This window comes from Notolabrus celidotus, chromosome 6 (genome assembly GCF_009762535.1).
Source record: "Notolabrus celidotus isolate fNotCel1 chromosome 6, fNotCel1.pri, whole genome shotgun sequence".
Classification (NCBI taxonomy): domain Eukaryota; kingdom Metazoa; phylum Chordata; class Actinopteri; order Labriformes; family Labridae; genus Notolabrus; species Notolabrus celidotus.
The window spans coordinates 34,335,550-34,357,175 of NC_048277.1; the positions used below are offsets into that span (position 1 = coordinate 34,335,550).

At 41.3% G+C, this 21,626-nt stretch overlaps 1 protein-coding gene across 1 annotated transcript in view; it reads left to right on the forward strand.

Annotated features, from left to right (window-relative positions):
- Positions 1-21,626, forward strand: part of LOC117814061 (copine-5-like) — a 141,494-nt gene that overhangs the window by 90,166 nt on the left and 29,702 nt on the right. The window contains exons 9-13 of the mRNA XM_034685170.1: positions 9,644-9,747; positions 12,191-12,295; positions 16,207-16,248; positions 17,065-17,140; positions 17,314-17,318. Coding sequence (XP_034541061.1) covers positions 9,644-9,747; positions 12,191-12,295; positions 16,207-16,248; positions 17,065-17,140; positions 17,314-17,318 — 332 coding nt within the window. The remainder of the gene's footprint in view (positions 1-9,643; positions 9,748-12,190; positions 12,296-16,206; positions 16,249-17,064; positions 17,141-17,313; positions 17,319-21,626) is intronic.

Genomic DNA, 21,626 nt, shown 5'->3' on the forward strand with positions numbered 1-21,626 from the left:
ATTTCGCACCAACATATCGAACCGGCACAAGGGGAGAAAACCATCGTAACAGAGGCAGAGGCATCAATTTCACTTCTGACATTTCTCCTCATGCAATATGTATGCGCTTGGAGTCGTCAGAGAAGTTGGCACAGAAATGTGACATTATTTTAGTCTGGGCGTTCTCCAAAGGCGTCGGAAGAAGCAAAGAAAGCGGCTTAATTAAGAAGTAGTGCACAGAGAACTCATTGCAATAAAAGGCCTAATTACAAACACTTAATTGAAACTGAATCCCAGCGCATCATTAATTATAGATTTGAAGAGATATCATGGTAATAATATGTCAGTGTCATGAGTAATGCAGGGTGAAATTAAGGCTGATTACTTTGATTTAATCTTTGTTTTCATGGCAGGCGGAGAAAACATTTTAATATCGGCTCCCACGACTCCAAAACAAAGACAATATCACTTCTGTTTATCCTTCTGTTTCATATAGACGCACTATTTAAACTGAGCCTGTCCTACATTTAAAGGTGACATATCATGCAAAATGGACTTTTTAATGGTTCTCGAGTGAGTCCCCTATCTGTCCTCTCGTCACAGCCGGTCTCAGAGCTGCAACTGCTTGTTCTCTTTTTTGATTTAAAGGTGACATATCATGCGAAATCGACTTTTTAATGGTTCTCTACCTGAAATATGTGTCCCTGGCATGTCTACAAACCCCCCGAGAATTAAAAAAATCCATTCTGCCCCTGTTTTGATTTCTCCACCTTTCTGTAAATGTGTGTGAAACGAGCCGTTTCAGACTTCCGTGTTTTTGTTACGTAACAACAATATCCGGTCTGTCACAGAGTCAGAGCTCGGAGCTTGTTCAGCCCATAGACTGTATAAAATAATACTGAATCCCCTCCTCCGTTTTTTATTACCTGCACAAATGTGTGCTAACAAGGAGCTTAGGAAGGAGGCATGCTAGTTGTAGGCTGTCTTAATAAACACAAAGGTCGGTTTTACTCCCCACGTCTGCAGATTTGAAGATCTAGTGGATGATTTTTATTTATTATGGAAAAGTGCTAGCGCTAGTTAGCATAGCCACGTAGCTACATGTTCATAGCTGTAGCTGTAGCTGTGTACCAAGACACACGTCTACATACTGACAAATAAAACAACAAGAAACACTAAATCCGTGACCAATCCTTCAGAAAGGTCCTGCTGCCTTTCTGGCAGAGGTCGGTTTTACTCCCCACGTCTGCAGATTTGAAGATCTAGTGGATGATTTTTATTTTACATGGATAAGTGCTAGCGCTAGTTAGCATAGCCACATAGCTACATGTTCGTAGCTGTGAACCAAGACATACGTCGACATAATGATAAATAAAACAACAAGAAACACTAAATCTGTGACCAATCCTTCAGAAAGGTCCTGCTACAGGCGCCTCTCCGTCAGGATCAGATTCTGGATCAGATTCAGAGGGTTGAAGTAACGTGATCTCTGAGCAGCCGTGTCGATTCAGCCAACATGTAAACATTAGATCAACGTGCTGGAGAGCCGAGGCCACATCCACTTCCTGAGGGGGCGTGGTCAGAGAGAAAACAGAGTGTTCTGAGGAGGACTGAAGAAGAGGGCTTTTCAGGCAGACCAAAATCTGATTTCAAAGTGTTTTTTTGAGCATAAACTTTAAAGACATGTTTTGGGGACCTCTTAGACCAATATATATTGATGAAAAAAAGCGTGATATGTCACCTTTAACATTATTATATAGAATCCAGAATATGCTCACTCAAAAGCAGCCCTCTGTCTGCCTCCATCATCAAGCTGCATGCATCTTCACAGGGAGGTGACACACAGAATCTACGTCCACATGCACAGCACTCAGCTCGCTCAGCCCGCTCTGCGCTCAGGTGAAGAGGTGCTCTCGTGATGTCAGATGGACTTTTCTTGTTGATAAGTCGTGGGAAATAAGAAACTGTCGGGTGAAGTTCTGCATCAAGCAACGTAAGAGGAGCAGCTTGATGTGTTTCAGGCCGTTGCATGTTCTGTCTGGTGACTGTAACACGTGCATGATATGGAGCCAGAGTCTGCACAGGAGGGAGTGATGTCCTTCCCCTTCCATTAACTTTCTGAAGCCTCAAAGATCCCTCTGGTTGGTACAAACCTCCGTGCAGCAGCTACATGAGCATATCAGAAGCAAAAAGTCACGACTATGGATAGTTAATTAACTCTTGTGATAGTATTCATTACGTTTCTCCTCTACTTTGCTAATCTGGTGCACACAGCGCAGCAGGAGCTCTAATTTTCAGCACTTATATTCAGGCTTTTAGAAAATCAGCTTTAGAGAATGTTAGGCAATGTGGAGAGAGAAGGAGGTAGGGGGGAGTGATATGCACTTAATCATGTTGGGACCGGGAATTGATCCTAGTACCAGTGTAGCAAGGACTGTAGCCTGTGCATGGTCCGCTGTACAACCTGAACTTAACAAGTGCTCCATCACCAATTTTTTTAAAGCTCCAAATAACCAATAAAACTGCATTTCTCTGAAATATATAAATGTAGATATTAACAATATTATTAAAATCATTGTTTTAAAAGCATTTATTTATCTTATTGATTTATTGATTTATTGTATTTGTCTGATCTTTTACTTAAAGACTTACTTTAACTGTGATTGATTTTAATAACAAGATAGATAAGAGCTAAATAAATAAATAAATGACTAAACCACAAATAAAAATACAATACATTGATACAATTAAATGAATTAAATAAATGCATAAAAAAATGACTAAACCACAAATGAAAATAAAATAAATTAATACAATTAAATGAATTAAATAAATGCATAAAAAAAAAAAAATGACTACCCCCCCCCAAAAAAAAATAAAACAAACAAAAATAAATATACAAATAAATACAATAAAAATAAATAAAATGAAATAAATAAATAAAAATAAGATGAGATAAAATAAAATATAATCAAATCAAATAAACAAAATAAAAACAAATAAACAAAAATAAATAATGAAATAAATGACTTAACCCCCCCAAAAAAATCAAACAAACAAAAATAAATATATTATTACATACATTTAATTTAATTAAATGAAAATGAAATAAATAAATAAATAAAAATAAGATGAGATAAAATCAAATAAAAACAAATTAACAAAAATAAATAAATAAAAAAGATACGACAAGATAAGATAAGATAAAATAAAATAAAATAAAAATGTCATATATATAGTTTAGATTCATAACTCCTGTGGATCACATCATTGGTCTGCAGTGTGATATGAGACAAAAGGTCCACAGTCTTCAGTGCATTTCCTTTCTGCAAAGATAACAACCCTACAGCTTGTTTAAGAACCCAACAGCTGAAGGCACAAGTGATCTAAGACATCAGTTTGATCTGGCGCGGCTAGCAGAAGTCACACAGACAAGGATAGCTGTTTAAAGACATCACTTAAGGCTGAATTTACATATTCTGACTGGATATAGAAAGGCTTTTTTTTTTCTGTTAAAACACTCTTGGACGGGGACTTCCGGTTGACAGGCAGATGGAGTAGACGTGCTGCTTAGGTGCTCCGGTGAACTCTCAACTTTCCACACCACCCAGCCCTCTAATCCCCTACAAATCTGGGAATAATTCGAAAGTGTATTGTTTTTCCCCCTCAATTTACCATAAATTCTTATTTAATGGCTTCCAAATCCACAAAGTCGAGCAAGAAGGACGAGGCTAGCCTCACGCTGGACGCCATTACCACGCTGCTTGAAAGTCACCGAGAGGAGATCGCTGCTGAATTTAGAACCTCGTTCTCTCAACTTGACTCCAAACTCGACCAGACACGAGTCGCGGTGGAAGAAAATGGTCAACGTGTCTCCTCTCTTGAGCTCGCCAGTGAAGACCTCAGCCAGCGGGTCATGGACCTCGAAGGCCTCTGTTCAACCCTGCGCGAGGACAACGTGAAGCTGAAAGCGAAAGTGACAGACCTGGAAAGCCGCAGCAGACGCCAAAATTTACGCATCCTTGGCCTCCCAGAGTCGATTGAAAGCGGACACCCCTCTGAATACTTCTCTAAAGTGCTTTGCGAGATCTTTGGACCTGAGACGCTGCCATCCCCCCCTGACATTGACAGAGCCCATCGTTCGCTGGCCGCTAAACCGGCCCCCGGACAGCGACCGCGCCCGGTCATCCTACGGTTACACCGGTACCAGACGAAGGAGCTCCTCATCAGAGAAGCGCGGCGGAGAGGGAAACTCGAATTCCGTGGCCAATCAGTTCGTGTTGTGGAAGACTTCAGTCCAGAAATCATCAACCAGCGAGCAGAATATAAGGTCGTCATGGCAGAACTTTACAAGCGTGGTCTGAAGCCTGCTCTACTCTTCCCGGCGCGACTACGCCTCACGCTGCAGAGCGGAACCAGAAAGTGGATCGGCTCCGTTGTGGAGGCACAAAAATACATCGACGGTCTTCCTCAGCCACCGTTATCTACCTGAACGGGCAAACCGGTCATTCTGGACACTTACATAGGTTTAATGGATGGTGCTTGACACTTGCAGCATTAGTCTGCACGTTTTACATTCACATAAACATGTCATTCATTCAGCCCGCACGTGAGTAACTCTGTTCTGCGTTCTCTGTTGATATTAACATGCGGTTTATAACTAAGTCTGGTTCTAGAAATATATGTTTATGTATACCTTCTTCTTGTGTCAGTATTATCACAGATTACTACTGTGTTCAGTTCCCACTAGTCTTCAGTTCCGTTATGGTGGACCAGCATTTACTTGTTCATATTCAATTTACCTATTAGTGTGACTCTGATTGCTCGCTTAATTCCCGACGCCCTATGATGGGGCTGTCTGTTCTTTTTTTACCCCTCTTTTGGTATTTCGCCACAACTATGAAAAATGTAAGAACATAATTTTATGAGGGCATTTATGCACGATTCTTTTTTTTTTTTCTCTTTTACTGGAGCAACACCTTAGCTAGTGTAAAATAGGAAGTGTGTGTGTTTTGACGTTGGTTGTGAAGAGCTTGCTGCTTTCCTTTTTAGCAGCTTTCTTTTTTGGGGAGGGAAGGGAGGTAAGGGGTAATGTCACTGCCAGTGGACATTTAGTACTCTATATTCCAACTTTTGGTACCAGTCTCATAATACCAGTTCTCACCTTTTTCAGTTTCAATAGAAAACTGCTCCATGGTCTACCATTTTTACATTTCAACCTTCTTTGTCAAGTTGTATGGATAGGCTCCTAACATTTCTAAGTTGGAATGTCAAAGGCCTAAATCATCCTATTAAAAGAAGAAAGGTTTTCTCACACCTCAAACAGCTTAAGGCTGAAATAGTGTTCCTCCAGGAAACTCACATTCGTAGCTCAGATAATGATCGCCTTTTACAGTGTTGGAGAGGACAACGTTTTCACTCCTCCTTTCAAGCCAAAGCCAGGGGGGTCTCAATACTTATTAATCAAAATATCTCTTTTCACCCTCATAATGTAGTCTCTGACAAGTTTGGTCGTTATGTCATCGTCTCTGGAAAACTGTTTAATACACATGTTGTTTTTGTAAATGTCTATGCCCCTAATTCTGATGACACCTCGTTTTTTGAGAAACTGTTTTCACAACTCCCAGACCTCAACACATACTCTGTCATATTCGGAGGCGATTTCAACTGTTGGTTAGACCCAGTTCTAGATCGATCCTCTTCCAATAATACTACGATAAGTAAATCAGCCTCCCTTATTCAAATATTCCTCTCTAAATACGGAGTCCGTGACGTGTGGCGCTTCTTGCACCCCAGCGATAGAGAATATTCCTTCTTTTCGCACGTCCATCACACCTATTCCAGAATCGATTATTTTTTCCTTGATAGCCAGCTTCTTCCGCTTGTCCATTCCTGTGCTTATGAGAGTATAATTATCTCTGACCATGCTCCTGTCACTATGACCTTATCCCTGCCTGGCCTCCCACAAAGAAGCAGGCAGTGGCAACTTAACACAACTTTGCTGTCAGACGACAAATTTGTCAAATTTATGGAGGTAGAGATTGCCTTTTTTCTTGCCACAAATACATCGCCTGACATGTCTTGTTCAATTGTGTGGGATGCGCTTAAAGCTTACCTCAGGGGACAGATCATATCATACTCCGCCCAACTAAAAAGAAGGACCTGTAGAGAGCGATCAGAGCTGGCTGACCAAATTAAAGACATCGATAAACATTACGCCCAAACTCGAAACCCAGACCTCTATAAAACACGTGTAGAACTCCAAACCAAATTAGATCTTCTCACAACTCATTATACTGAAAATTTACTTTTAAAAAGTAAGACCATGTTCTACATACATGGTGACAAGCCTGAAAAACTGCTCGCCAACCAACTCAAAGGGTACAGAGTTAAACAAAGTATCCCTGAGATACGGCTGTCCAATGGTCTCAAAACCTCAGACCACTTAGAAATAAATGATGCTTTCAAAGACTTCTACTCGCAGCTCTACGTCTCAGAGTCTCATGTTAACCATGATGCTACGGTTGACTTCCTAAGAAATCTTTTAATTCCCAAACTTTCACCAGACTGCAGAAAGAGGCTGGAAGAGCCTATAACCCAAGCAGAAGTCATCTCAGCCATTTCTTCAATGCAGTCTGGCAAATGTCCTGGCCCTGATGGCTTTCCAGTCGATTTTTTCAAAAAATTTTCCTCTTTACTCTCTCCACAGTTATGTGCAGTTCTGTCTGAATCCCACACAAAGCGCTCTCTCCCTCCATCATTCAATGAGGCTAATATTGCTCTCATAGCAAAGAAAGGAAAGGACCCGCTGGATTGTGCTTCTTATAGACCCATCTCTCTCTTAAATACAGACTATAAAATCCTAACCAAGATCTTAGCTCGCAGATTAGAAAATACACTTCCCACTGTCATTTCAGAAGACCAAACTGGATTTATAAAAAACAGACAATCTTATTTTAACATACGGCGTTTACTTGACATTATCTATACGTCCTCCGAAGAGACCCCTGAGTGTGTTGTTTCCCTGGACGCTGAGAAAGCTTTCGACCGCGTTGAATGGAAGTATTTATTTGCCACCTTAGATGAGTTCGGCTTTGGTCCGACTTTTACTTCATGGATTAAGTTGTTATACTCTAATCCCTCTGCTTCTATCCGTACAAACTCCCAGCGGTCAAAACCATTTAATCTACATCGCGGAACCCGTCAGGGCTGTCCTCTGAGCCCAATGCTGTTTGATTTAGCTATTGAGCCACTAGCTATTGCCCTCCGTAGTTGCAAAGACATATCTGGTGTTAAGAGAGATGGCAGAGAACACAAGGTCTCTCTTTATGCGGACGACCTCTTGCTGTTCATCTCTGACCCGACTACCTCACTACCCCATGTCCTATCTCTGCTCAGTCAGTTCGGTCAACACTCTGGGTACAAATTAAATCTCCATAAAAGTGAAATATTCCCCATCAACAATATAGCACGTTCATTAGACTTCAGTAACTTCCCTTTGAAAGTTGAGAATAACAAATTCTCTTATTTAGGTATTTCAGTCACTCGTAAATATAAAGATTTATTCAAGGAGAACCTTGTCAAAATGATGGACCAAACAAAACTAAAACTCTCACAGTGGTCCCCTTTGTCCATATCTCTAATGGGACGTATCAACGCTGTGAAAATGAACATCCAACCAAAATTTCTGTACTTATTTCAGGCCTTACCGATCTTTGTCCCTAAAGCGTTTTTTGTCAAACTTGATTCACTCATTTCATCATATTTATGGCAGGGTAAACATCCTCGTCTTAATAAGATCCATCTTCAGAAAACCAAAGCTAGCGGCGGCCTAGCTCTCCCAAATCTCCGTTTCTATTACTGGGCTGTGAACTTGCGTTGCTTCTCATTCTGGTCTTTCTTTTTGAACCAGCCCAACTGCCCTGACTGGGTGGGAATGGAGCTAAACCCCAACAAAAACATGTCTATTCCTGCGCTGTTAGGATCTTCGCTTCCTCTCCCTCCGTTCAATTCCATTAAAAATCCAGTGGTTAAACACTCTCTCAGAATATGGGCCCAATTCAGGAAATTCTTTAGGCTAGACAGATTTTCTCTTCTAAGCCCTGTTAAAACAAACCACCTTTTTGAACCTTCTATGCATGACTCTGTTTTTCGTGAATGGCACAGGAAGGGTATTATACACTTTAAAGATCTGTTTGTGGACAACAACTTAGCATCGTTTGAGCAGTTAAGCAAAAAGTTTAATCTACCAAAGTCGGACTTCTTTAGATATTTACAAGCAAGACAGTTTCTCATCTCAAAGTTTTCCCATATCCCATTGTCAGCAGAAACCACCATTGTTGATTCGGTTCTGTCCCTGAACCCAACTCGGAAAAGACTCATTTCAGTGCTGTATAGCATGGTGGCAGACCTAAAGCAGGACACTACAGACATTCTTAAAAGATCATGGGAGGAAGACTTGGGCCTGTCTTTATCTGAAGACACTTGGGGCTCTATACTTAAGCGTGTTAACACAACTTCTCTATGTGCTCGCCATTGCTTAATCCAGTTTAAAGTGGTACACAGAGCTCATATCTCTAAAGCTAAACTGTCTCGTTTCTATCCCGACATCGACCCGTACTGTGACAAATGCAAGAATGCAGAAGCATCACTGGTTCATATGTACTGGCAATGCCCAAGTCTTAATAAATACTGGACAGAGGTATTTCACACTATATCCAAGATAATCAACGTTGAATTGAAACCCAATCCTCTTGTTGCTGTGTTTGGGGTCACTGGAGGAGTGGTACAGTTATCGGCACAAAAACGGCGGACTCTGGCCTTTGTTTCCCTCCTGGCCAGGCGTGCCGTGCTGCTCAGATGGAGAGATGCTACCCCGCCCACGCATGCACAATGGTTGGCAGATGTTATGGCTTGCTTAAAGCTTGAGAAAATAAGATTCTCACTCCAACATTCAAATGCACAGTTTATTGAAATTTGGGGACCCTTTCTGGACTCTGTATACAAACCTTTAAAACCATGATTCAGATGCAGATTAATCATCTCTCTCTTTCTGATGTAGAATTAGGTCTTTAATGGGACTGGGAAAAGTATTTCAAGATACCACTGGCAGTGACAGGGTAGGGATTGTTTTATAATTAGGGATTGTTTTATAATGGTTGTTGTTGTTGTTTCTGTTTGTTTATTGTTTTGTTTTTTTTGTTTACCTTTGTATTTTCTTTAACCTAAAAAGCAAAAAAGTAACACAAGCTGTTGTTGTCCATGCCACATTTACTTACCATGTGCATTTACTGGTTCGTTCCCTTTGCATATGTCTCTCACTTTTCCCATGTAGACGTTACTGCTAACTGCATTTGGTGTTTATTTATAACATCCTCTAATATCATTGGCTGATCAACACTGCACTTAATGTACACCCTGTTTGTGTCTCAATAAAAAGATTTTGATGAAAAACACTCTTGGACAAAGACAACGACCCCACAGAGTTCAGATCACTTGTGAGACCAACATTCGTCTGCACTTTAATGAATCTGTGGACAGAGATGACTCAGATGTAACCAGACAAACAGAATCCGTCTTTACAAACGATATGACTTGTTTTTGTAATTTACAGAGACCTGAGGCTTCCTAACGTCTTTACTTTGTTTACTCCTCTCGTTCTCAGGAGTCGGTGATGCTGCAGTTCTGTGGCAACAAACTGGACAAGAAGGATTTCTTCGGAAAATCAGATCCTTTCCTCGTCTTCTACCGCAGTAACGAAGACGGATCGTAAGTTGACAAGCTGCTTCCCCTCGGTTTATTTGGACATCAATTTGCTGAATTATCAGAAGCAGGCATCTCATGTTGACGCACACAAAAACACAACATGTTATACCAACTGTGAGTGGGATTTTTCATGCTCCAAAAACCTCCCATACTGAGGATGTAAGGACTTAACTGCCTATGTGATGTTACATAATACTCGGTGCTGTATATGTGCGTTATGGCGGGCAACAGGAGAAAGCAACAGAAGGAGGGATGAGCAGAGATAATAGATCCGGGCTGACAAGAGGAAAATAAAGGGAGAAAGGATGGATAAGATTGAGTTAAGTGAAAACTGTATGCAGAGGTCGCAGTTTCTTTTGCCCTGCAGATGCTTTTATTCAAGTCGACTTCAGCATCTTAAAGAAGACACACATTCTCTCTTTGTGCAGCTGGGTATTTACTGAAGCAGCCTAAATGTTCAGCCGCAGGGTTTAACAGCCGCACGCCACCGCTACCAAGAGCCAGACTAGGCGCCACACATAAAAAGAGCAGGAAGTGGTTATTTTAGTCAAAGATCATGCTTTATGAAATACTCTTAACATTACACTTCCTTAAATAACAAAGAGAAGAGGTGCACTCAGGGTTTATTTTTACCCTGAAGCTCAGCTGAAATTAAGACAGGGGTTTTTTTTGGCTCCCTTCTGCTGACATACAGTTTGTACTCTGTTCTATATAAAGAATGAAACCATGAGAGGAGAGGTGGATAACTTACATCCTCTGTTACATGATGATGCCTTTAGCTTTGAATTAACTCAACAGAACAAAGATGAATTGTACATTTCTTCATGTTCTTCTTTTTTTTTTTTAAGTTATATTTTTTGGACTTTTGCCTTTATGATAGGACAGCTGAAGAGAGACAGGGAGCATGGGGAGTAGAGAGAGGGGGGGAAGACATGCTGCAAATCGTCGCGGCCGCGAGTTGAACTGGCGACCTCTGCGATAAGGACTGTAGCCTCTGTATGTGGGGCGCTTAGACCGTTAGGCCACCAGCGCCTCTTAAAGAGACTTTCAATCCCAACATTTTAAAATCTTAATAAGCAGGTATTGCATTTAAGTCGAGCATCATTGGCACAAATCTCAGCGCATTGTTTCCAGCCAATATATCCAGTGTCTTTTTGCTCACTTCAACTTGATGGAGATTTATAATAAGAGATAAAAACCTAGCGTGAAACTCAGATCTTACAAGATGAAGCCCATGCAGAAGTGTTAAAAATTGCAGTTCATGAGTGTCCACTTGAGGCTGGCTGCAGAAACACCAAAAACCACATGCACACCCATTCAAAGAGGACGATCTTTACAGCAGAAATAAACATGTTTACAGCCTGGTTCACAAAACAGTTTACGTCTGAATAGCTAATTTCTCTATCGGCACACACTGTACGAAGGGTGAATTTCCATGCCCAAATAAGGGCATGGCTGATTTGATTGACAGGTGTGAAGCCCGGTAGCTGTTATCAAAAAGGCTAAAGGCCCACCTCTTTATGTCACACTAGCTTGGACAAAGTTAGGTTGAGTTCAGCATTTCCAATATGGCACCCGCTGTTGATCGGCTTCAAAACAGATGGGTGACGTCACGGTTACTACGTCCATTTAATATACAGTCTATGACAAAAACGTATAGGAATAACTGTGCTGTAGCTTTAAGATCACCCCCATTCTGACTGTAGCCAAGACACCATGAACAGTGAAGGTGAGTAGAGTCCAGCGTTGCACCCTCAACATTTTGATTGTCATGAGTGCAGCATCCAGACACTCATGATGCACTGCTCTTTGCCTTAATTGCCATAAAGTGTGAATGCACTAATGCACCATCTGAGCAAATGTAAAATAGACCTGCACCCATTTCAGCACAGCCAGACAAATCTTGCAGAGAGCAGGATGACTTTTGCAGAACAGAGTGACGGAGAACAATGCTAGCTAACTGATTGAAAATGTATTAGCTTGAAGACTAGTTCAAAGCTTGCTCCGTAAGGCAACTGGACTGGTATAAATTCTTGAAGACGTTTCACCTCTCCTCTGAAAGGCTTCTTCAGTTTTGACCAGACTGGGGAAGAGCTTGAAGACTAGCTGACTTACAAGTTAATGCATCTTTTCCAACCAGTCACTAAATCCCCATGCTTACTGCAACACTTTATTTTATAAGGGACAGTAAGTGTCACTTTGTAAAGTGTCCACCACATCACTCCATCTCTCTTACAGTCTGCTTCCAGCTGTCAATCAACACAGACTCTAACAAAGCCCTGTAGTCAGCTGAGACAAAGAACAGAGGCTGCTCTGACACTTTCAGTCTTTCTTTTAATGACGCTCTAAAACATGTTGACATGATTCCAGACTACTAAAAGAGATCCCTAAGTGTAGTTTTAAAGGAAGATTTGTCAACCGTTAACAGCGTTTTTGTGTCTCCCAGGTTTACCATCTGCCACAAGACCGAGGTGGTGAAGAATACTCTGGATCCGGTGTGGCAGGCTTTTAAGATTCCTGTCAGGGCGCTGTGTAACGGAGACTATGACAGGTACAGGAGGAGCAGGGATCCTTCAAATGCAAACTGTTCTCTGAGGATGTTGTCACGAAAGAATGTCACTTTGAAATTTGAATTCTTGATGTATATGTAGAAGAAGAATAGAGCCATAACCACAGGGACAAGGGAACAGAAAGTGCATTTATGTTTCAATGTGTTTATGTTTCAAAGATTCATACCTATTTAGATTCTATAGAAAAGTGGTTTACTGTAATGTTCTGGAGGGACTGCATGAAACTTTTACAGCAGGAGAGGTGGTTAAAGGTTTTTTCCAGCATGATGCAACATTTTTAGAACAGCGTAGTATCGTTTCCTTCCTAAAGTAACCTTATCACATCATATCGTCATGCCTCTCGTGTTTCCCACTCCTAAAAACTCCCACAATGTGCTCCTTACTGGCCCTGCTGCTTCAGGTATGACTCACAGCAGAGTCATAGTTAGCCTAACTTTAATGTAACGCTGCATCACCAAAAACCACGGGGTGAATCTGGCTGAAAGACACAGAAACTCCCAGGTGTGCTTGTTTATTATTTTGGCATATAGGTGTATTTGTTATGCTGCTAGGCGGCTCTGGCTGAGAGGCGAAGTTGGTGGACTTTTAATTGAAAGGTTGGCAGTCCGATCACAGGATGTTGTTCCTCAAGCAAGATACTGAACCCTAAACTGCTCCTGAGTTGCATAGCTAGTGGTGTATGAATGTGTTTAGTTAATACTGATGTGCACTTCACATTGCATCCTCTGCCATCAGTGTGAGAACGTGTGTGTGAATGGATGAATGCAAAATGTAAAAGCGCTTAAAAGCCAGACAAAAAGGCACCAGATACTTAGCCAAGTTTTTAATGGTGATGCTGTATTAGTCAGGGAAATGTATCATGTATTTGGCCAATCTGGGAATAAATGTCTTCACCAATGTGTTCATAAAAGTCTCTAATGACACACATAATAAGATTTCGACTAGGGATGCACCAAAATGAAAATTCTTGGCCGAAACCGAAAACCGAAAATGAGGAAACCAAGGCGGAAAATCGAAAACCGAAACTGAAACACCGAAATAAATCATTGTGCCAATTATTAGTAGGGAGACCGGGGACAGTTGTAACATTTCACTCCTTGTTTTTGAGATGAAGCGGTGCATTGTCTGTTTGTGTTGCACAGGCATTTTCTAAGCCATTTATTAGCGGACACTTGAAGCTAGTTTGTATAGCAGTTTGAACACACTGGGTTAAAAGAGCTCAAAGTTATAGACAGACATGTCAAAAATGTTACAACTGTCCCCGGTCTCCCCTACCATTGCATTTATGGCTATGACTGTACTATCACTAAAATCAAGGATCTTGAAGTATCTGATAGTTAATAAGTAACTGACGTAAAATTAGTCAAGGAGAAACCTATGCTGTCCCAGACTTTCAAGGAATTTGGTTGAGACCCCCTTCCAATTTCAGTCCCTCCAGGAAGTTGCGATTTCGCGATCGCAACTATCAACGCAAATTCAACCAATCAGCGCGATTTTTTCGCGGCCCTGCAATTTTATACAATCACCGCAACTTTCCCGCAAATTTGACCAATTACCTCAATCTCAGCCCCTGCATATCATCGGTTTTGTCATCTATTTGACTTCCTTGGAACATAAACATAAGTCCTCACTTGATCGGCACTTTTCAACAACAAAACACGCACAGAGAACGGGGGGAAAGAGGGGACAGCAGGAGGACAAGTGACCATGACAACGTTATTATTTATAGATTGAGGGGCTCAGTGTTAGCTTGGTCTCTACCTGCAGCAGGTGTGCTTTATGAACCAGCTCTCCTCACCTCCATGCATCTGTCTCATCTTCATTGAGGATTTTTACCCCAGGTGTGCGTTAGTGACAAAGACACAACCGGGGGACGTCTGTTTACTGTTTGATGTTTGACGTTGTTGCCGTGGTTACCGTAAAAAGCTCTGCGTCTACAGCTTGATTTAATCCAGTTTGGTGAAACATCAGACACCTTTAGTAAGTTTTGATCAACTCCTTGTCATCAAAGATTCAGATTTATTTCAGAGTGCCGTGAACTGACTGTGCATCAGTCGCTACGAGGTGCATTCAGGGACCTTCGTAAATGTGAAATACAGTCCTTTCATGGCATTTTTTTGTGAATCAAGAGAATCAAAATACAGTCAGTGGCCACATCAAGAATGCTTTCTAAAAGCAACTGTAATTTAACATATTTACTTGCCCCTGAGATGTTATTGGGGGACAAAAGCAAAAAATAATAATTGCAACTTTCAACGCAATTTTTTCAAAAAGCTGTCGCAAATTCAGGCTTTTTGGGCCGCAACAATCACAAAAAAATCCCGCGAAATCCTGGAGGGACTGCAATTTAGTGACATGCATGGACAAGGTTTGTAACCACTAGGCTAGTAGAGCCCAGGAGGGTAAAGTAGATAACTAGAGATCAAGATAAGTTTGGGCTTGGTAGTAGGCTATGTCATTGGCTCAAAGACCTATAAAAGGTCTTGGTCAACAGCATTCTGGGAGTCAGCAGATTTGCAGAGCTGTTCTCCCAAGCATTCCGGGTGCTTGTTCGATACTGGTATTGTTTTCTTGTAATAAACGTATTACTATGCAAGCAAGCCAGTGTCACGAAGATTCCTTCTGCATCTACACATCACGGGCGGTCAAGATACAACAATCTCATTGAACATATCAGACCACGAGGGTGCATGCCCCTCATCTGGTTCAGAGAGACGAGTCCTTTTGTCTGCACTCTGTTCTCCTTCTCCGTGCACTGTCTCCAAGTGGGTTCTCTGTATCCATCGCAGCCTGGATCATTTCTTGTGCGCGCTGCTTTATTCCCACATCCAAGTAATGATCTTTATAACGCGGATCAAGTACAGTCGCGATGAAGTGCAGAGGATCCGAATAGATCTCAGTGAAACGTGTGCTTACAGACTCTAAGGGTGTACTTTTCATTGTTTTCACTCCATGGTCCGTCTCAACCTCCTTTGCTTAGAAGACGCTTTAGTGTTGCAATTAAAGGAAGAACAGATGCAGACATGTTGGCCCTTATCCAGACAAGCATGTACTGGCCGTGGTTTTTGCTTGCATCATCACAACATTCTGTTTCGGCCGTGTTGTTTCAGTAATAAAGGTTTTTCGTCCGAAAACTGAAAATGCACTTTTGGGCGAAAGTTGTCGATGGCCGAATTTTCGATGCATCCCTAATTTCGACTCAACTTCTGTAGGAAGATCCGTGTCAGCTACTGAATGTTTGAGTATCCAGAACCTTATTGGTGAAAAATTTAAAATGTTTACCTCTGCCTTAAGCAGCGCGTGAGGGGTTAACCTAGAGTTTATTTGGTGTTCTGAATTGATTGCTGGTATTCAGTTTGCACCAAAACCACTCCTTGGTGGAAAAACAGCCATGCCCTCTTTTACACATACATTCAAAAGTAACTATTTGTTTTATTTGTATAGTCCTCCTCCTGTGTGTTCGAGGAATACCAGCTTTGCATGTGGAGCAATTATTTCAAGTGACTATCAAGTAAAGTATGACAAGAGAGACCAATTCCTATAAAAGCTATGACGGATCCAACAAAGCTCTATATAATGTGAGTTTAATGAGTATATGTTGCAGTATATGGACCCTTACACAACTCTGGATCATTTATCCAGCGTGTTATTCTGATTCATTATTATCGTTTTCTATGTCTTGGTTTATTTCCTGAGCTCACACCATCACCACACACAAACAACGACCTTCAAAAGAGTCTCTGCATTGTATAGGCTTGACCACTCAAGACTCCAGCCTTCTACAGACCAGCTACCAGCTCTTTAAGCAGAGAGACAGTATATCTAATGGATACTAATTGGTTTTTAATGGGATTTTCTCTCCTTCCCTTGTCCCCTTCGTCCTCTCCTACAGGAGCATTAAGGTGGAGGTGTACGACTGGGACCGAGATGGAGGGTAAGGATGATATGTTCTTTACAGTGCCTATCCATTAGTATAAAATGTTGTTTTCTTGATATGGCACATCCATGTGCAACAGTTAAAGTTAATTCTAGATCGCAAGATTAAAAGATATATTTTTGGATACGCTGCCCCCCCAAAAAGAAATCAAAGCCCTGAAAATGTACGAGCATCTGTGCCGACTAGGGAAGGACTTTTGGGATTACAGTCTTAGATCACACTCCAAAGCGACTGTCCTTACCCAGCCTCTTGTTTGTCACTGTCAGAGTGAAGCAAAGCGTCACAGTCGACAGCTATGTTTGACATCACTCTGCTGCTTTAAATACGCATTAACTATTCATACTGCTCAAAGAGTCTCTTGACAGATTCACGGAGTCAGCTGAGGGAATAAAGAGTGTTTATCTTCAGAGCCAGTGAATTCCCAGTATTCAGGGTTACACTTTGCCTCCTGCTTGTTATTTTTATGGCAGCGTTTTTTAAAAATTATTTTAAGGACATTTTCCCCCCAAGCCCGGATATATTTCTGACCCTGCGTCCAACCGTGCTGATTATCTCCATGAAATTATAAAATTGGCTGCTACGCCCACGACTCCAGTTACCAAGGAGCTTGTTAGTGAAACTGCTGATTTGTCCTGCACTTTGAAGAAGACTTTACAGGCACGTTGAACCAACTACAAAGACATTAGCTAAGTCTGTGCTTCTTCAGCCAGGCGTTTGTTGACTCTCTGATGTGTTTTTAGCTTCTGTAACTCGGCCTCACTTCAAGGGCTGATTCTAGTCGTGATGAAATGTGACGTGCGGTTTGTTTTACAGCCACGACTTCATCGGCGAGTTCAGCACCAGCTACAGAGAAATGTCCAGAAGCCAGTCGCAGTTCCACATTTATGAGGTGATATGCTTCTCTCACACACACACATAGACAGTTCCACACGAACCACAGATGTATTCCTGCACTTTTAGGGGTTCATTATCTACTAGTCTTTAACCTGATGTCAAATCAAAACTACTGACTAGATTTGCCCAAAAAATATCCCCATAACTCCCCGAATGATATCCCTGCAGGGGAGGTGATGTGATGCAGCAGCATTTTTTGACGTAAAGTAAAACAAGCTGAGGAGGAGAGGTGAAGGTTACACTTCAAACGGTACAAAAAACTATCCCTTTTATCTCACAAAGTCATGAACAATGACACAAAGCCATGTCCTTGCATGCTCAAGTCTCATTGCACAATGTGAGTTCTTGAGAGTTGCGTTCAGAGACGAGCTGAAGATGATATTTAAACCCATACTGTATCATTAGCAGTTTCATAAGTACTCAAAGTGAATAGAAATATCTGTCAAGGATATCAACAAAGGAAAGCTTTGGTTAGCATAAACTCAGTAGAGTCTTAGAGTTAAAGAGTAGATGTCTGAAGACTTTGTGAGTTACAAACGATAAAGGTGGATGAAGTAACAGAAAGTCAGTAATGATTACCTCTGGTGCGATGTTCTGCTGAAAACGGCCTCCCGGCAAATGACAACATCTAGTGTGTTCATGTCATCAGCGTTTGTGTGTTTTTTTCTTCTGTGTGACAGAACAGTCTGAAGGATGCTGAATGAAACATAGTGTAAACTGATAGAAATGTTTCCTATCACATTGCATCGTAGCGCAGTGTATCATGCCATATTGTATTATATTGTTTTAAGATACACTGAGTTATTTCCAAAATGTTATTGTATCATGTTGTTTCACGTTGTATCATATTGTATCGTAACGTATTGTATCTTGTCGTATTGTAGCCTATTGTATCCGATCTTTTGCATCATATTGTGTCGTGTCTTACTGTATCGTATCGTATTGTATCTTGTTGTGTTATATCATATCTCATCCTTATATAGTATCGTATCGTATCGTATCGTACTGTTCTGTATCACATCGTAGCGTATTGGAGTGTATTGTAGCGTATTGTAGCGTATTGGAGTGTATTGTAGTGTAGCGCAACGCATGGTAGCGTGTTGTAGGGTATTGTTGCGTATCCTAGAGTAGCATATCGTAGAGTAGCAAATCGTATTGTATCGTATTCTAGCATACCATGGCGTAGAGTATCGTGTTATGTTGTTTTGTGTCGTGTCGCATCGTATCGTATCATGTTTTGTCGTGTCATATTGTATCACATCGTATCGTATTGTATCTTATTGTGTCTTATCGTATCGTATTATATCGATTGTATCATATTGTAACGTACCTTATCGCATTGTTCCCTCATAGCGTACTAGGATATGATACGCTATTATGCTATTAAATGATTCGCTATCGTAGCGTATCACAGAGTATCGTATCGTAGACTAGCACATCGTATGATGTGGTATTGTATCGTAGCGCACTGTGGCATCGCTTCTCTTATATTATCATACCGTAGCGTAGCGTTACGTGGCGTAGCGTTGCGTAGCGTTGCGTAGCGTTGCGTAGCGTTGCGTTGCGTAGCCTTGCGTTGCGTAGCTTTGCGTAGCTTTGCTTAGTGTAGCGCTGCGTAGCGTAGTGTTGCGTAGCGTTGCGTAGCGTAACGTTGCGTAGCTTTGCGTAGCGTTGCGTAGCGTAGCGCAGTGTAGCGTAACGTAGCGTTGCGTTGCGTAGCGTTGCGTTGCGTAGCGTTGCGTTGCGTAGCGTAGCGTTGCGTTGCGTAGCGTTGCGTTGCGTTGCGTTGCGTAGCGTTGCGTTGCGTAGCGTTGCGTAGCGTTGCGTAGCGTTGCGTTGCGTAGCGTTGCGTTGCGTAGCGTTGCGTTGCGTTGCGTAGCGTTGCGTTGCGTAGCTTTTGCATAGCTTTGCGTAGCTTTGCGTAGCTTTGCGTAGCTTTGCGTAGCTTTGCATTGCATAGTGTATTGTATTTCGCAGTATTGTATCGTACCCTGGCATATCTTACCATGGCATATCGTATCTATTGTAGTGAAGCTCAATGTAGAGAATCGTATCCTAACATTTCACACTGTATGGTAGTGTCATGTATAGTTTCATATTACACTATACCTTAGTGTAATATGATCCCAAAAAAATAACACAACGCAGAATCACAGGGGAGTGTAGAGAGGCAACTACGGCTGGACGTGCAGTTAAAAAGGGTTACAATAACATATTGAACTGTATGGTATTGTATTAATTCACATTGTATGGAATGAATGGTCTTTTATTGTTTTGTATTTAATGGTATCATATGATCACCAAATCAAAATAGATCACTATATATTATAAACCATATCAAACTGTGCTGTAGTGCATCAAGTCACATAGCATCACAACATATGTTATTGATTAATATTATATTATATTGTCCTTTATTTCATCTCAGAGTTTTGTATGGTACCATGAGGTTGTTATCATTAAAAAGAACAGTGAGAGAGAATATCTTATCTTATCTCTGAGCCTTTGCTGGAGCTTCTCTTTGGATTTACACAGTGAGGAAACAGTTTAATTGTAAAGGCCTGGCTCTACCTCTCTATGCGGATATTTAAATCAATATATTTTTTATAAAGTTTTGTCTTCGTACCAGTCCTCCTTGTATCTTATCTTGTACTCCCTGGAGACTGGAACACACACGTTATTAAAATCCGCTCCGCCTTTGATTGCAGCACAAGCACAAGCTGAGCTCACGGCTTCTATTAAAACTTTTGGAAAAGTACTGCCCACACAATGCGGTGTATCCATGAGCCTGGGATATAAAAAAAAGAAAGCCAAGAACATGCAACATAACAGAGGAGGCGATGGTATAAAGCTGTGCCTCCCAATTATCTGGACCAGACTCCTCTGTGCTCCTCTGGCAGTAAAACCTCATGTCTTCATTAAGCCTTGTGTTTCTTCGTCTTTGGACGGCAAGCAACAAAAACAGACAAATGCTCATCAGAGTTTCTCATGTTGATTCATGGCACAGTACATTACATTGATCCGCTCTTTCAAAACGAGACACACACACACATACTTGATTATGAATTCATTCAGAGCTTAAGCACCACCACTATTCCCTGAGCTGTCTTCAAGGTGAACTGGTTTGATCCAATTTGACTGCCGTTTCTCCCTGCTGGGAATAAACCTTCGTCTCATACTTATTCAGGAGGTTTTTATTGATCCGGAGCGCCGACATAAAAATATTGAATGTAAAAACCTTCCTCCCTGGTCCATATCTTGATTAAAGTCATTTGACTTGCACTGCCCGTGCTGAAAAGCAGGAATAGGTCAGCAGTTATACGCTGACTTTGTAACAGGAGGTTATGCCCGGGCTGGAATACATAATGATGTACAGTATATGTTGTGAAGCTAGCGCCATTCAAAGACTTCAAAGACTGACTTCTGACTCACATGCAGTTCACCGAGCAGACCATTAACTTCTACACCAGCTGCATGTGAGCATACCATCAATCACTGAAGGTTAAGAATCAGCAAAGGTGCTTATGAAGCACAATCTGGATCACTGTGTGGAGGCAAGGGGCTCACTCTCTCTCTCTCCACACTTTCGATATAAACCCATCAGACCTCCTGACTCCTGACGAACCTGAGGCTAAGATTTAAAGGAAAATCACTTTTGATTAAGCAGGACGGTATAACTGTCTTAGAAAATAACACACTTTTACACTATTGTGCTAAATATAGCAGTATAGTAGTAGTAGTGATAGGAGTAGAAGTAGGGTTAGTAGTAGTAGTAGTGGAGGTAGTAGAAGGTATAGTGGTAGTCTGCATGCAATAAGTTATATTCAGTGGTGTGGCTCTGTTCTGGGAGCTCCCTGCCCTTCCTTGAAAATCATGAGCCTGAGGAAGTGAGAGCACACCTTCCCTTTTTTCATGTGCCTACATAAAAATACTTGGCAGGGAGAGCATCAGCAAAGCCCCAGGGTACAGAAAAGAGCAGGGAGATTGATAATACATATGATACTGGTAAAACCAGATGCTTAGTAGTGGTATTCATGATAATAGCTGTGTTAGTACTAGCAGTGGTGGTCGTTGTAGAGAAAGTAATAGTTGTAGTTGAAGTAGTGATATTGTTGTTAGTGGTGGTTATATTGGTAGCAGGAGTTGGAGCAGTGGTAGTACTGGTAATGGGAGGAGGATGGTAGAAGAAGTAGGAGTAAAAGAAGATTGAGTACTAGTAGTAGTAGTGTTGAAAGGAGTAGTAGTATTAGAGGTTATAGTTGGAGGAGTTGTAGTAGTGGTATTGGTAGTCATTAGTAGTAGGACTAGTAGGAGTAGTGTTTGAGGTATTGGTGGTTGTAGTGGTAGCATTAGTAGTAGTAGTAGTAATAATAGTAGAAGTAGTAGTGTTAGTAGTGTCAGTAGTAGTAGTGGTAGATGTAGTAGTAATAGTGGTAATGGTAGTAATAATAGTAAAAGCAGTAGTGGTAGTAGTAGTAGTG